The 16,114-nt window shown below is 55.9% G+C and overlaps 5 protein-coding genes across 5 annotated transcripts; 3 read left to right on the forward strand and 2 right to left on the reverse strand.

The window, feature by feature from the left end:
• The first annotated feature begins 1,713 nt into the window (after positions 1 to 1,713).
• N657DRAFT_689000 (uncharacterized protein) lies at positions 1,714 to 4,487 on the forward strand. Its single transcript, XM_062796970.1, has 2 exons — positions 1,714 to 3,930; positions 3,996 to 4,487. The coding sequence occupies exons 1-2, from the start codon at positions 1,818 to 1,820 to the stop codon at positions 4,457 to 4,459; spliced, it is 2,577 nt and encodes an 858-aa protein (XP_062650252.1). The 5' UTR covers positions 1,714 to 1,817; the 3' UTR covers positions 4,460 to 4,487.
• A 645-nt stretch (positions 4,488 to 5,132) lies between these two features.
• N657DRAFT_568191 (class I glutamine amidotransferase-like protein) lies at positions 5,133 to 5,899 on the reverse strand (the record flags this gene model as incomplete). Its single annotated transcript, XM_062788570.1, has 2 exons — positions 5,133 to 5,747; positions 5,816 to 5,899. The coding sequence occupies 2 exons, from the start codon at positions 5,897 to 5,899 to the stop codon at positions 5,133 to 5,135; spliced, it is 699 nt and encodes a 232-aa protein (XP_062650253.1).
• Positions 5,900 to 6,961: 1,062 nt separating this feature from the next.
• Positions 6,962 to 8,719, reverse strand: N657DRAFT_679402 (uncharacterized protein; the record flags this gene model as incomplete). The annotated part of the gene is made up of 1 exon (XM_062796185.1): positions 6,962 to 8,719. The coding sequence occupies one exon, from the start codon at positions 8,717 to 8,719 to the stop codon at positions 6,962 to 6,964; it is 1,758 nt and encodes a 585-aa protein (XP_062650254.1).
• A 2,730-nt stretch (positions 8,720 to 11,449) lies between these two features.
• Positions 11,450 to 13,895, forward strand: N657DRAFT_568522 (uncharacterized protein; the record flags this gene model as incomplete). The annotated part of the gene is made up of 5 exons (XM_062788596.1): positions 11,450 to 11,733; positions 11,792 to 12,563; positions 12,627 to 12,678; positions 12,728 to 12,852; positions 12,903 to 13,895. The coding sequence occupies 5 exons, from the start codon at positions 11,450 to 11,452 to the stop codon at positions 13,893 to 13,895; spliced, it is 2,226 nt and encodes a 741-aa protein (XP_062650255.1).
• Positions 13,896 to 14,499: 604 nt separating this feature from the next.
• Positions 14,500 to 15,280, forward strand: N657DRAFT_310154 (uncharacterized protein). The gene has a single exon (XM_062786730.1). It carries the CDS (start codon positions 14,630 to 14,632, stop codon positions 15,089 to 15,091), a length of 462 nt encoding a protein of 153 aa, XP_062650256.1. The 5' UTR covers positions 14,500 to 14,629; the 3' UTR covers positions 15,092 to 15,280.
• Positions 15,281 to 16,114: the final 834 nt, after the last annotated feature.

Raw genomic sequence — 16,114 nt, forward strand, 5'->3', positions numbered from 1 at the left:
GGCTTACAGCACGATTGAAGACAACCTTCGCGTCACAACTACTCAGATTGAACCTTTGACAGGTGTATTGATCGCTTCCATATATCAATATTAGGCTTGACCAATGACTTAATTATTTATCTCCGGCTGCAACTATGTAATCCGCGGGAGGCAACAAAACACATTCGCAAGGTAGTTACCAGTGGACGCCCCCGAAAACCTCGAAGGATCATCTGGGCAGTCATTGTCGTTCTTATTATTTATTGCCTTACTCATCCTCACTGTCGGTATTGGTTTCGTTTTCAATGCTAATATCGGTCTTTTCAAATCGTTGTTATTGTCATTCCATTTATCATGATCGCCATCTAGCCCGTCATGATTGCAGTTGTCATGGTCTTATTTCATCGTCGTCGTTGTCGTCAACTTACTGTTCCATTCCTCTAATTCCTTTTCCCTTGTTGATATGTGCGTGTCATCTAGGTAAAGTAGACCGGGTTTGATAACTCTGAGTTGTGTCCTGCAGTACCGGGGCCCTTGTCCCTCGGAATGCGGTGCCTTTGGTTGGGACGGACTCTGCTAGCATAACCCCCATACGGAAGGCTTGGGGTGAATGAGATGCTTCCGCCGGAGGACCCGGCAACTCAGATAGCTGCACTGAGGAAAAGCGTAAGGCATCGACCTTGAGGACGGTGGAGGAAAAAGGCCCAACGCGGAGCAGAGAAAGAAATCTGACAAGCGGCGGAGTGACGGGGGAAACGGCTTAGGTCCAATGATTCTCAGTTTCGCAGGATAAGATATTGAACGGGAAACTTAAGACCGGACAAAACACGAGCCCGGAGAAGTTCAACTGGGGACAGGAGGAAAGCCGACAAAGGAAAGACCCCGCCGCACAGACGAGAGGTGTGCCTGTACGAGATCAAGTTGGCTATTCACGGTTCTACGCAAGCGCTGATTCTTTACCCCTGCATCCACGAGCAAGAGGGAATTACATCTCATAACGGCGAGCCATGACAGTCAGGGGATAGCCGACCTCCTTCCCGCTAAGCAGTACCACGCCGGGGAGGTCGAAGGATGTTTGTTGGCATGAGTGAAGTTTTCCGCTGACCGCGGTTGACCAGTGAAAATTGGAAACCCTCCATTCTTGTCCGCCGTTGACTTACAATTCCTAAACGGCCCCAATCATCTCGCCATTCCAACGGAAGATTATCCCCCTGGGAGTGCAGACTTACGCGGACCGGGTTCAGGCCAAACTGTCATGGTCAAAAAGGAGTGCCTATACATGACGCAGATGATCGACGATGTCCTCTGCGATTGTAACCTCTCTGTGTTCTATAAGCCCAGTCGAAAAACTCCATATAGCTTCTAATAACTACAACCAATTATAAAGTAATAATAGCAGCCTTTTTATATCAGCAGTAGCAGCTGCTTTTAGCAGGTTGCTTGTTAACCATCTTCAATTAGATCAAAACACAATGCTAGGGTTCACATACTAACACCACCTTTAATCTTATGTTGGAGCATTAGCAGTCGACAATTGAGTTTTAAAGCACATAATAGGAGCAGTGCCCCTGAAGGGATAGACACCGTCCGCTATTGTAGCAGTCCCCCCCATTGCACTTCAGAACAATGGGGGTATGTTTGCATTGCACATGTTCTCGAGCACCATTATGGCTATAAAGGAGCATGAGATCTTTCCCTCTTTGAACTTGTCTAACTTCGTCAGAATTAGACTCAGATCATTTACCCCCAAGACTCCCCTCTACCCAACATTCGCGCTACCCCTACTTTCTCACTTCTCTCATCAAAAACCTCTACAATTCAACATACCACGTAACACAATGGCCAATCTTCCTCCCCGCCCAGCTTTCACCAATCTTGGCGATGGCGCCCCCGCGTACAACAGCCGTCGTCAGAGCGCCAGTCAGCCAAGGGGCGCGGGTGCTGGGAACCCTTCCCACGCCCGTCACTATCACCCATACGATCGGCGATTGAGCACGACACCACAAAGCTCTCCCATCCCTCCTTGGCGCCGTGACGCCCCGCGGCAAAGCCGGTCGTCGGACCTCTCAAGTCGGCCTGCCCAACGTCGTCCCACTGCCTTCGCCCAGTCCCATCATGCCGCCGCCCCTAACGCCACTCACGCCCGACACCACACTCTTTATCAGGGTCCGTCAGTGGCGTACTCTGCCGTCCCTTCCCGACACGTTGTCCCCCCCGGAACCACTGGTCCTCTCGCAGGTAGAAGCCCGCGGCACAACATCACGTCCCCGGGCCACATCATGAGTAACTGGGCAGCAGTAAGCAGCCAACGGAGTTACTCGAGCAACAACAGCGGCAACAGTGGCTGGATCACGAACATCGCTGCGCACAACCAGGCTGGCTTTGGAAATGCTGGTGGTCCGGTTCCTACCAGCCAAGCTGCGTCTCCGCATCATGGTCACCACCGCCCCAGCCGAACAGTGTCTCATGATGACTCACTGGGGTCGAGAGCTGGCACCGGTTCTCCGTTCCGCCTACCAAGTACACCAGGCAAGATTGGGATTGCTGTTGGTCCCGCTGGAAATGCCATGAGCCCGAGCACCACCAAATCCCTCACCTCCCCGTCTTCTCAGAGCACAGGTACCTCCCCCCCCTCCTTTGTCGGCACACCCACCAAGACCCGGGCTCCCAATCCTGTCGACGGCACTACGAGCGAAACAACGAGTCCGACGAGTGCCGTCCCTTGCGCCTCTCCCCCTGAGACCGAGGACCCAAAAGCTTGCCTGGGCTCACCCAGCGCATACGGAGCAGCAGCTGGTTCTGGTGAAGATGCCGTTGAACCATCGGCTGTGGTCACGGACAAAACCACTAGCCCGCCGACAACACCGGCAGCCCTGGCCGCTGTCACCCCAAGGCCGGCGTCGAGGGCCGACATCGTTGGACCTTCAGACCCCCTTGGCCCTTTCCCGTCCGCTGGGCGCGCCGACCACGCCGGTCCCGATCTCATCGTCCCCTGGCCCATCTCTCCCCCCATGGTCTTTCATCCGGCCCCACAGTTCTCAATGAACGGCCGCACACTGGTCTTCAATCTATCGGTGGCAGCAGACCAGTCCGACGAAACAGCCACGCTATCACCAGGATCGGGCGAAGAGGACCTGGTCATTGGCGCCGGCAGCAGCAGCAATGATGTCGGTGGTGACGGTGAATTTTCCCCTGTCTTTTCCCCTCTTCCCCGTTCAGCAGCTATTCCTTCGATCACAACGTCCACCATAACCAACCCTATCACCCTCTGTTTCGATGCCGACACAAGGCTGGTGCTCACCCTCGGCCCAAGCACCCGCGCCTTCCTCACCACCCGCGCCGTGCTCACCTCGTTCACGGCTTGGAACCACCACGACCGCGGCCACAGTGACCCCAACTCAGCGGCGGTGTTGTACGACACATCAGCCCAAGCGCTCACCGTCGACCTGGGCCGCCTGATTCAACCTGAATGCTCACCAGCCTGTCCCTTCCCCGTCGCCGAGCAGCACCTCGGCGCACTGCACGCCCTTCTCGCTGTGATGCACCATCACAACGACAACAACAACGCCAATGCAGTGTTGAACGTGGACGAGCTCTGGCGGCTCGGCGGACTCAAGAACGCCCTCGGGCTCGAGAAGCGGTGGGTGGAATTTCTGCGGGAATGTATGCGCGCGTTTGCGGGCGCCATCAAGCGCGTTGGCGGGTGGTTGAACTTTGGGGGATCGGAAGAGCTTGGGGAAGAGGAGGCAGATCTTATTGGTGGCTCGGAGACGATGGAGAGGGCGGTAAATACCTGCTTGGTGTTTGGCTGGGGCGAGGAGCTGCGGGTCGTGACGGCGCGGTTGGCGTATGTTTGCGCCGTTGCGGAGGATGAGGCGACCCGGGAGGTGGTGTTGCTTAAGCCGGGTGGGAGGAGATTGGAGGTGGGGATCTGTGGGACGGAGGTTGTTGGTGAGTAGCGTTCATCCTTCATCTTCGATTTCGAGATGGGGAAGTGCTGACCTGTGGTTCAACAGATGCCATCCTTGCTGCGCGAGGGCAGATCCTTGAAAACCTCTCCGCCGCAGCCCAGAAGTCCGTCCGCTCCTGGATAACCCGCATCGGCCGTCATCCCTGCGACAACATGATGTGCAACACCAACCGCCTGGAGGCTCTCATCACAGTCCTCCGCTGGCTGGGCCTTTTTCCTCGCGCAAACGTTGACACGCCGCTGCACGAGCTCGTCACCGTGCTCCAGTTCACCACGGCCAGCGACGCCGAGCTAATGGCCGCTGCTATCGAGAATGACTGGGACGACGATTCCATGCGCAAGAGGTTCAACTGGCCGATGTACATCCGGCAGAGGTTTGGCGGTACCTGCACCAAGTGCGACGAGAAGTCGCCCACCAGCATGCTCTTCCCACTGGAGGACCTGCTTTGTGACCTCACGTTTGAGATGCAGGATCAGCTGCAGAAGTACATCGAGCTGAGGTGGCCATGAAGTTTCCAGGCGTTGAATTTTTGGAGTTTCTTTCGTTACGTTTTCAGCTTCTGATACAAGGGCGTAAGCTGTGGCTGGCGGAGGGGAATGGAATGGCAAACTTACCTGGGAACGACTTGGGCTGGACCCGAACCTAATAATACTTCTCTTCATTTTCTTTTCAAACTCATTTCATCCTGTCGAGTGATATTGACATGAGTGGTACATCGGATAATGATAAGATGGACGGTAGCGTTTGGAAAATCGCCTGAAGTCATACTGTCAGCGCAACATCCGGATCCCAAATTTTCCTGTTCTGTACTTTCGGAGTCATCAATCTGCCATGGACTCCAATACGAGCGATGGAAGCTATGATTTTCTGGCACAACAATTTGACTAGGTGAGCCAGAACTCCAATGCCAACACAAGAATTTGATTATTTTTGGAACAAAGAATCAGTGCCCTGAAAGTTGTCATTGTTTTTTTCTTCCCTATTTCCCTTACTTTCGTTCTTCTTCGTGTCTCCAACATCAGAGCTGAGGAGATGTCAATACCCATTCTCGTGTTCCGCCTTTCCTATTCCCGGCTTTCCAAGTGACTCGACCTCTTGGAGCCAAGCACTAATACAACTCCCCTCAGCGTTGCCACAACAAAAAAATGACGACCTTCATCCCATCCTTCACCTACTGCATCCTCAGCCTCCACGCACGGCCTTAACGATCGCCTCGCCCACCCCCTTCGCACTCGCCGGATTCTGCCCCGTGATCAGCTTCCCATCCACCACCACCTTCTCCCCCCACGGCTCCGTAGCCTTCTCATAGCCCCCCTCTTGCCCCACAGCCTCCCACAACCGATCCTCCAACAAGAACGGCATAGCTCCATCCAGCCCAACCGCCCTCTCTTCATCATTTGAAAACCCCGTCACCCGCTTCCCCTTCAACAACTCCCTCACCCCAACCAGCGCCGCCGGCCCATGGCAAACGGCCGCCACCACTTTGCCCGCATCGACAAACTCCCGGATGAGAGCCTGCGAGGTTGAGTCCGTGGCCAAGTCAAACATGGGGCCGTGGCCGCCGGGGAAGAAGATGGCATCGAACTCGCTAGCGCGGCCGAGGAAGGAGGACAGCGGGGCAGTGGACTCCCACGGCGCCGGCTTCTCGGCCAGGAAGGACGCGGAGGTGGCGTCGTTGGCCGACTTTGCGGCTTCGATGGAGGAGGGGTCCAGAGGGGCCGGGCCGCCCTTGGGGGAGGCCAGGGTCAGGCCGAAGCCCAGGGTTATGAGGATGTCGTACGGGTGGGCGAGCTCGGACTGTGTTGGGGATGGGTTTGTTAGTAGGCAGTCGCTGGGCGAGGGGATTAAGAGGGAGGAGGTCTTACGAGGTACCAGCCGGTTGGCTTGCCGGTGTCACCGAGCTTGTCGTGGGAGGTGAGGACGACGAGGATCTTGGACGAGCCGGTCATTTTGGATGTGGACTAGTGTGATGTGTAGGTTGACAATGCTGCTGACGTTGGATTGACCGATGAGCTAGCTCTCTTGGGACGAACCTATCCAACTGAGATTTCAAATCTTATTTATATTTATCGACGACGTCATCAGAGCCACTCGCCGTCGTGTCAGTCCACTAGGAACCTCAAATTCTTCTGGAACGATACTCTACTCGCGTTGCATTTTGTGAAGAATCTCGGTAAACCTCATGCTCAGAGGGGGGCCTGTTTCAACCCCATCATCAGAGCTGCGGTTCCAGACTCGGCAGCAGTTCATCCCTTTGCCTCGCCTCAAAATGTCCAGCTAGGCGTCCAACCATTTAGTAACGCTGCCGTATGCGACTGGCAAACATCAGTGACGTCTGGACCTCTGTGACGTCATGCATGGAGTGGTCTGCTGATCCCGTTTCGGAACGGATCTTCCAACTGCCGAAAAAATTGTGGAGCACTCGGCCCGACTCAGCAATCTGTTATGTGATGTGCAACCTCCAACACAAAGCCGACGGGTTCTGAATGCCCACTGAGTTGCTCTGAGCTGCAACCTCCGGGATCGAGTCGGTCGGAGACGCCAGTGGGACCGACGGCGCGGCATTGTCTTCGGGGGCCCCGCTGACGCCACGTGGGCTATTCCCCGTTCCTGCTGTGTAGCTGCTGATGGGCGACACGGAGGGATAGCTCGGTCTGCGCATGGTATCATCATACTGCCAACTGCACCACGGCTTTCTGCCAATGTCATCCTCATTACTTCGTAGTGATAGAAACCCAACATCCTCCCGCATCGCTGATAACCCACAAGAACCGAGTATGTACAAGTTTACAGGATAAGGTACTGTGCCAATGCGTCTCTCCAACGTCCGCTGGCATATCCAGAGAAAAGCATGCTTCCTGACCCAAGAAATGCAGTGCCCAATGCCTCTGTGATTCGTATCGCACCCAGTAAACATATTCAACGCCGCGGCTCAGCCCAACGCCCATGGTCCTGGTATACTCCCGCCCCATAACCCATCTACAAACCAGCACAGCCACTGCAGCACAGTCTCACATCCACATCAAATTCCGACTCTGCCTCCGATTCTGCTGCCAAAGCGGCCGCCCCGCTCCAGAGCCAGCGCTATCATGCGTCCCCATCCCCTCTCCCCTCTCCCTGTTGTCCTCCTCCTCCGCCTCTTCCTCATCCTCCTCCCCGATTCGACCCAGCGCGGCATGGAACCCCTGCGAGAAATCATCCAGCTCTCTCGCGGCCGTCAGCGGCACCTGGTCGCTCTCCAGCTGTCTCTCCGCGCCGCGGTTCACGAATAATGGGTTCGTGCCCGTGCTCATCATTAGACCCGTCCCGCCCGCGTACGCGGCCGGATACTGCCCGGGGTAATGATACGCGCCTGCGGGAATGGCATGATTGTTGTTGTTGTGGCCGTTGTCGGTCACGCCGCTGATGCCGCCCGACGAGCTGGGCGGGTAGGACGAGACGGAGGCGGCGCCGCCCGCGGACAGGCCGCCCAGGGCGCCGGCTGCGAAGGGGGAGCGGGCAGAGGTGCCGCTGTCGGGCTGGTATTGGTAGTCGACGGGGGAGATTTCGCTCTCGCGGCCGGACTGGAAGGGCATCGGCGGGCCGGTCGCGATGGGCGGGAGCATGCTGCGGTGGGCGGCGGCTGCGACGGCCGCGCCGGAACCGGCTGCTGCGGCCGTGTTGATGGCGGCCATCTGCAGTTGTGGTGGTGGTGATGGTTGCGTAGGGGGCTGGTTGAAGACACTGCCGCCGGGGCCTGTTTCGAAAGCGTCGCTGTCGTCGTGGGCGAGGGCGTGAAAACCCGTGCCCCCGCCGGGCTTGGGCGGGCTGATCACCTTGCCGCGGACGCCACCAGGGCCGGGACCTTGACGGACGTTGGCGTTGCGCCGTCGGAGGAAGAAGAAGGCTAACCCAATGAGGGCAATGAGCACGGCGACGCCGCCGATCGTTCCTCCTATTATGGCCCCGGTGCGGTACCCATTGTCGGTGGCGGCGGCAGCGGCCGAGGCGGAGCTGGTAGACGTCGGGTCAGCGGTTGCCGTTGAAGGGGTTGATGTAGAAGAAGCGCCAGAGGTAGCGGAAGAAGAGCTAGATGTAGCGGAAGAAGAGGTAGAGGTAGCGGATGAAGAGGAGGAGCTGCTGAATGTGCTGGAACCACTTGTCGAAGTACCGAGCGTGATTGGTGTGCTGAGAATGCTGATGCCTTGCGTGTACGAAACGCTGACGGTCAACCGTGTAAGCGCAGTGGCTCCGCTGGCGCTGTTCTTGACGGTGGCTGCCAGGTCGCTGGCGGTGCCGCAGCCATACTGCGAGTAGCCGCCATCGAAAACATTCATGTAGCAGACATTGCCGCCCGTGCAGCTAAAGATGTATGGGTTCACCTCGGTCTGTGGGCCGCTGTTTCCGTCCACACACCCCGTAAAGACACCGTCGGTGCAAGATGCTGCGCCATCTGGACAACAGCCGACCACATTATGCTCCGTGTCTACCACACAGTGAGACCCCGAACCGCATGTCGCTGGCAGAGCCAAGTCTCCGCTGATGTAGCCGCACACTGTGTTGTACTCGTCATCGAGCTGTCGGCGACGGTGAGCGAACAGGTCCGCCCGTGGAGGCGGGGTTGGACGGATCGGCCATGAAACAACGTTGAGGACACGATGTGGGATGGTTACTGTTGGCGACTGTGTTCTCTTTGGAAGTTGTGGTGCAACGTGGGCGTCAGTCAGCTGTAAAATGCTGGTCAGGAGGAAGAGCGCTATCGGCCGCGGGAGGTGGTCGAAGGTCCTCATGGTCGTGGGGGGTTCAATGGCTAGTGCTGGTTAGGACATGCGTCCGAGCACTGTGGGGTCGCGATGCTCAAAATTGTCGGTGCAAAACAGAGGAAAACCCGAAAAAACCGGAGTAAATAAGCAAGGGATGCGATAGTTATGAAATATCATTGAACGAACGGACTTTGAGATGCGAGGAGGGTGCAAAGCGACACCGACGGAGCGAGAGGCACAGTGCCAGTGGCGCGACCCAGATAAATGGAAATGGCTGGATGTCTGCTGTCGTCTGAGAAACGCCCCCCGGTTCCAGGGTTCGCTCTTCGGGTGCGCGTGGGTCTTTCCGAGCCCCAGCGTTCGGCTTCTCAGGCCTGAGTGGGTAGCAGGGATGGGTCAGACGCACGTCAAGCATCGCTCCTTCCTTCAATCCAGTTTTATTCCTTGGCTTGATGAAGCGATGAATGGAGAATCACCAATCGGGATCCTGCAGGTCGTCTTCCCGACGCCGTGCATCAACGCATCGCAGTAGCGAGGTGGTGGCCGCCTGCGAGCGGGCCTAGTCGCGGATCTTGAATCCTGTTCACCTGAAGTGAAGTACAGAGGGCTGCAAGACGGAAGCAGGCATGGATGTTGGAGCATGAGTCGTATTGAAACACTGCGCGACAACCCGGGGTACTCGAAATGCTGGCGGTTTGTTGTCTGAATATCGACTCTCTGAGTACCTGTACCTAGCTTGGATGCCGTGCGGGCAAGCAACAACGAACCGAGGTCGCAACAGGCTGTGCTGTGTGCTGCCCCTTCGCTCGCCCGGTTTGGAGTGACTGCCTGGTTCTTTTATTTTTGGCGCCAAGAAGGTTTCTGTATGTCGGGTGGCAGTGCCCCGCCCTCAACGGCTTTATGGTGGGACCGCCGGATCCAGTAACTGCGATGTAAAACTGGGACAAGTCCGAGTATTTGCAGTCTTTGAATACGTCTTATATTTCCTCCTACTTCGTCGTAATTGTCTAACATAGAAACTCCATCTCATCATGCCTCTATCCAGCAGCCCTGCCAGCCTCAATCAGAAGTGCGCCGCATGAACGCGGACCTGTGCCGCAAACGTGAACAGTAAAGCCGGTCTAGAGCCCCGCGATATCACCGTCGCTTGCAGTACGCGTCGGTGGAGTCCGGCGCGCCCCTGAGAGAGAGATTGGCTCTACTTCGTATTTGTGTATGATCCTCAACCTGCAAGACAGGCCTCAACCGCCGAGGGAGCATATGCCCTGATGTTGGAATTGGCACTGTTTGTGGCCAAAGAAAATGAGGTTAACTGACCGCCCTGCCTACTTACGTACGGAAACATGTAATTAAACTTCAATGTACGGATGTACACAGTAAGTGCTCTCGCCTCAACCTGAGGTTGTTTCAGATCGTCCTGGTCTCCACAATGGCAAGTTAGCGCGGTGGGGGTCTTCAGCGGAGATATACTGTACAAAGCAGGCGGGCAACCGGAGCCAAAGAAAACTAGAAATGACAGGAGCCGCCAACACACCTACTGGAATTAACAAGCGCATCAAGCGCCCGGGACAACAGAGTGAGCCAGCAGTCCAACATTGTCGCATCGAACCGCCACCTCCAACGCTCCCGGAAGTGCTGTGGCCCAGATCGGATCCGGCCAGATCCGCGAGGCTATGATTCCACCGTACTTGTACCTACAACCGATGGTACCTGCATACGGATAAGTACTTGTGCCTGACAGACAAGCAAGCGATGCATTCTTATTCGCAGTGCAGTACCGGGTCAATACTTTTGACGGCTCCTGGGTCTTGAAACTCATGACCAATGCCGGGGAAGCTACCCATCCTCTCACCATCCAAGTTGCCAACGGCCCTGAGCCCTACCCACTGTACCCAGCGGCATTGATAGCCCTGACATGGTCCGTCACCAGAAACGTAGCGAGCTGCTAGCCGTAGTAGACCGTGTTGCCGTCGTTGTGCGTCTGGCCCGAGCTGAGCTGATTCCCCCACTACCAGAAGAGATCACCGGCCATGCCGCTGGCGGCGAGCCGAGAGAGGCCTGCTGCCACGGCCTTTGAATGTCGCAGCTGGCGTTGGCGCCGTCTGTGGGGATTCCCCCTTCTTAGCGAGGGTTTGTTGCTTGTAGTGGAATGGATGGACGAGGTAAAGAGTAAAGGAATGAGACTTGCACTCTTCCAATAGACAAAAGAAAGAGCTTAAAGTAAAAGAAGATGAGATATACTCTATAATACCTAGATACTATAGAAGTTCCACGCTAATAAACCTAGGAATGAATTGAGGAACTGGCCAATCCGAACATGGCGACTAGTTGTGATCCGGTGGTTTAGAGCACACGCTACCTACTCTCCTACTGGCCTGATCAGTCTCTTGGGTGGCGAAAGCGCGCTTTATGAGTCAGACCTGAGGGAGGCGGGTGACGGGATCCAACGCGATCGAAATGGACGAAGTTGAAACAAGCAACATGGAATTGGAACCCCACTGCAGGTCGCAGTCCCATCCAGTCAGCTGCCGCCGAAAGCACAGAAGCAGGGCCGCCCTGCCGAGTCGCGCTAGGCCTTTGCAGGGATTGTCAGCCGACGAGTTGGGGGCTCCATCAACACTACATTCCTCGCCAGCACCTTCCCCTCTTTGAGTCTTTACGGTTCGAGGAGCCGACTGCTTCCGCTGTCTTATTTCAGCGAAGTCGGCTAAGTATTGCTATCATATTACCCATTGGTGTCCATCGACCTGAACCGAGATGCCGATCCGCGTTAGGTCACGTCCCGCGCAGGGCGAAGCTGCGCTCCGGACGCCGTCGCCAATAGGCCGCCAAGCCCGCTTCGGTGCGGAGCTTCCCGACATCCGGGACGACGACAATTTCCGCGTGCTGGTCAAGAAGCTTTCGGTGTACATAGCCGACGTCATTCTGTTACCCGTCACTTTCGAGCAGCTGAGGACAACAAGCGCCGGAGACGGGCTGCGCGCCCTGGTCGACCATCTGGGCCGCAACTGCACCCACCCCGCCATTGTGAATGCGCTGCTGTAGGTTCTGGAAGCCCTGGTTTTCATCAAGTAGCCAAGTATGCTAATCTCCCGGAAGTGCACTCAAATGGCATTATGCTGCCATTACCGAGGACAAGGGCTTGAACGAGGCCCGCGCCAACGGGTGTGAGATTGTCGCTTGGCGCTTTCTCACTCACCTCTCCGAGAGGGAGGCCGTCGACTATTGCCTCTACGAGATTCCAGATCCGAAGCACGTCGGGGAGCAGAGCCTCAGCGACGAAGAGGCCGTCGTTGATGAGCACAGCGCCCTTCTCGGCCAGGCCTTGCATGGCACCGCAAACTCGGCCCGCCACGTCTTCAGCCGGTCGGGAAGCAGCAGACGCAACTTACTCCTGCAGTCCATTTCCAACCTCACCTTCAGCATGGCAGCTGATGATGACAACGACGACGAAGAAGAGGACCCAACGGCCCATTTCACTAACCTTAATGCCCTGGAGATCGCTGCCATCGCAGACGCCAAGCGCTTTCTCAGCCAGGCCATTGTCCAGAAGATCATCACGGGGATATGGAACGGCGACATCATATTTTGGGACTCCCTTTCGGTTCACTCGGTCAAGAAGCCACGTTTCTACAAGCCTAGCACCGCCGACCCATTCTCCCGCCTGCGAGTCCCCAAATACCTCAAGTCGTTCGAGGTCGTCTTCTTCGCTAGCTTCTTATTCCTCTACTACGCCGTGCTAATGGAGCGCGATCCCACTCGGATAACCACTTTGGAGGTCTTCTTGTGTCTCTGGCTCGCAGCGTTTGCTTATGACGAGCTGAGCGAGTGGATAGACGCTGGGTCCATCTTTTACGCTGCTGACGTTTGGGTGCGTACACCTACCTGCCTTTCATTGATATTGTTCGAATGCGACTGCTAACTGAGTCTGCAGAACATTTTTGACATGGCCATGATAGGAATTGGTGTCACGTACTTTGTTCTCAGTGAGTCTGCCCGTCCCTCAATGCTCGCTCTCCCCACTGACGGCGACAGGAATCGTCGGATTGGAAACCGGAAATTCTCGACTCGTTGACTTGGCCTTTGACGTCTTGGCGCTCGAGGCTTTGTTCATGGTGCCTCGTGTCTTTTCCATCCTCAGCTTGAGCCCTTACTGGGGTGTAAGTCATTCCTCCGCCTGACTAGACGATAGGTGCTAACTGGATCCCAGACACTCATTCCCTGTCTCAAGGAGATGGGCAAAGACTTCCTCAAATTCATGGTGCTCGTCGTCGTTATCTATCTCGGCTTCCTGACCACCTTCTCCCTCGTCGGCCGCGACTCGTATACCCTCTACGACATGGCAGGCTTCCTGACCCGAATCTTCTTCGGCTCCAGCTACCTCGGCTTAGACATCATGCACAACATCGATCCTGTCTTCGGCCCGCCCCTAATGATCCTCTTCGTCATGCTCAGCTCCATTCTCCTGATGGGCTCGCTGACCGGTATGCTCTCCAACTCCTTCTCGCGCGTCATTACACATGCGCGGGAGGAGTACTTGTATGTCTACAGCGTGTACGTCCTCGAGGCCTCCACCAGCAACCGCCTGACCCACTTCTATCCTCCTTTCAATCTGCTCGCCCTCGTCATCTTCCGGCCGCTGCGTCTCTTTCTCCCGTCCGACAACAAGTTCCGCAAAGCCCGCATCCTCCTCCTCAAAGCAACCCACCTCCCCATCGTGGCAGTAATCGAGTTTTACGAATGGCTCCACGGCACCGCCGGCAAGGGGACGCAATACAACGGCTTCCGCGGCCCACGCCACGCAACAACGATCGGCAGCCCCAACCCGGCCGCCAAGCAGCAGCAGCAGCACCGCCTCCAGCAACAGCACAAGCAGTCCTCCTCGTCCTTGCGCACGGACTTAGCCTCCGCAATGTATCTCCGTTCGACGCCGCCGCCCCTTACCGCGAATACCACCAGCGCCTCGTCCAGCACGGCCGTCTCGCGCGGTTACGCCATCGGGCCCAATGACTCGTCGCGCCTGACCCCGCGCCAGCAGCAGGCGGCGGCGGAAGCTGCCGAGGAACAGGCGTTTGACGAGCCGTCGACGGACGTGGAGGTGCGGATTGCGGACCTCGCGGCCAAGATTGATCGGTTGACGGACCTGGTGGTGGCGCTGCAGGCGCAGCAGAGCCGCGGGTTGGCGGATGTTTCTGTTGCTTGAGTCTTCGAAGTGAGAGTGAGATTTACCTGGTCTGGGATTAAGAAGACGGCGGTTTGGACTGCTTCCGTGCTGGCTTCGTGATAAAGGGAAGTCGTTGGGACTGGACGGGGAGAGAAAGCGTAGGGTGAGGTGAGGGGAGGGGAATGGAGAGGGTGTGGCGCAGTGGCTAGAGGGTGAGGGGAATGGAGAGGGTGTGGCGCAGTGGCTAGAGGGTGAATGAGGGTTGACCTGCGGGGAATTGGATGATTTTATCTAAGAGAAGCATCAGTGCCGGTGTTCTTTGCACATATCCAGCGATCTTTGTCATTGACGTGGAGATGAGAGCATATTGAGGGAGCAATCATCGGGTTTGGGGTTGGGGTCGGGGGCGCCTGTGATGTCTTCTATTGCGTTGAGAACAACAGCGAAATGTCAGATGGATGTAATGGCTAGTACCGAGTGCTATGTCGTTTATATGCGAAGCTCACGCCCTGGTTCCGGTCGGTTTGGTGACCTGTTTGGATCAACATAAAAGGAGAGACCAACTTGGAGGCTAGGTCAGGTATCCTCCCACTCGACGAAGGAAACAATAAGTAAAGACCCTACGCTAGGTGCTTGGACTGCCAAAGTCAACGCTCGTGTTGCCTTCCAGTTCGCCGGCTCATCCCTTGAATCTCCAAGTCCCCAAGGCTCTTCTTACACTGTACCTGGAGGTAACCCTAACATCTACCTTACCTTGCCGCTCCGACCCTCCTATGTGCGTAAGGTATCTGCCGAAGCCACTCAAGCGCGTCTGCTCGTCAGCCAGAGATAAAATGCTCCGGGCGCGAGCAAACGACTCATCCCATCTTTCACCACAACTCAACCATCTCTCAGTTTTTTCCAGAACCCGCAGTACCACGAACAACAATAGCTTGTTTGATATGGAAGAGACTATCATCAGTAGTAGTAGCAATACTAATAACATCTCCTTCACTGAAAGCGATATCCTCACCCTGCAGCGCAGTTATGGTGAGGATATCTGGACACCCCGGAGGAAGATGCGACGCAAAAATGCTCATCGCGCACAGCCAACCTGCACAGCCCGACAGACTTCGGTTACCATCATGGGCAAAGTCTACATCACTGAGACTCCTTCAGCAGTGGTCAGCCCATGTCAATTAACTTGTGCCAGGCCCGATTCCAAACATGAACCATGGATGGATCCCTCCTTGTGAGTCTTTGCCGTATCCCACCCTCCCTCGACTTATGTGCTGGCAGTGTCGCGGACAGCCTGTTGTAATTGAAAAGCTCATCTTGGCCGCGATTTGCGGCTCCCACGCAAGTCTTCACCACGTTTCATCTCGTCTTTGTCTCTCCTGACCGCCGTGTATCAGCGATCGTTATCACTGAAGCGGCGAATGCTGGTATGTTTGTTACCCCCCTCCCTTCGCGCCCCTTGTTTTTTTTTCCTTTTTTTTTCTTTTCCGTTACAGCAGTCTCGTTTCCTCATGGCCATATACCAGGCATGCTTTTTGCAATTCGCTGGCCACATTTGCTGATCAGCGGCTCCGAACCCTGCCATGGTGCTTTTCGGCCGTCCACTCCCTCGTGCAAGTTTTGTTCTGTTTCCCTTATCCCTCCAGCACCGAAAGCAAAGGCGAGCCAATTATTGATGCCCCATTGACAGTATTATCAATTCTCAGTTACGGCGTTGAGATCGAATTCCTTGGAAGTGGTATGATGTGCGGCTATAACAACAGTGACGCGAGTCTGGTATGTGAGAAAGAGCAGAAAACTGAGCTCACGTCCTCCTCAGCCCAGATCGTACCGGTACGCTGTGCTGACAAAATGTTCCCAGCTTCATGACCACATCCGCACAGCCCACCCCGGCGCAAGTAAGTACATATCGAGATTTTAACACCCAGAGACGGAATCGTCTCACAAACTGAATGAAGAGAGGGAGAGAGAAAGAAAGAGAAAGAGAGAGACAGAGACAGAAACAGAGAGAGAAGGGGGAGCCAGAGAGAGAGAGAGAGAAACCGAGAGAGAAAGAGCGCGTCGTCAGCCTCCTTGACCCGCCGAGTTACCATGAACAGGTGGATGGGCAAAAGTCTGTTTTCCTCTAGAGACCCCAAACCCTCCATCTCCCCGTACTTGTGCAAAATAACTGTTTTGTTTTGTTTTCCAGTGCTCTCCGCAGGTGACTTTTGAGCGGAGGTTGGCGAGACGCCACGTACACAAGGGAGCCTGAGTGAGTA

The sequence above is a fragment of the Parathielavia appendiculata genome (genome assembly GCF_033297405.1).
Source record: "Parathielavia appendiculata strain CBS 731.68 unplaced genomic scaffold N657scaffold_3, whole genome shotgun sequence".
Classification (NCBI taxonomy): domain Eukaryota; kingdom Fungi; phylum Ascomycota; class Sordariomycetes; order Sordariales; family Chaetomiaceae; genus Parathielavia; species Parathielavia appendiculata.

Coding starts and splice junctions, on each gene's coding strand:
- N657DRAFT_689000 (XM_062796970.1), top strand. CDS start 1,818: ATGGCCAATCTTCCTCCCCGCCCAGCTTTCACCAATCTTGGCGATGGC. Junction 3,931..3,995: donor CTGTGGGACGGAGGTTGTTG/GTGAGTAGCGTT, acceptor GTGGTTCAACAG/ATGCCATCCTTGCTGCGCGA.
- N657DRAFT_310154 (XM_062786730.1), top strand. CDS start 14,630: ATGTGCGTAAGGTATCTGCCGAAGCCACTCAAGCGCGTCTGCTCGTCA.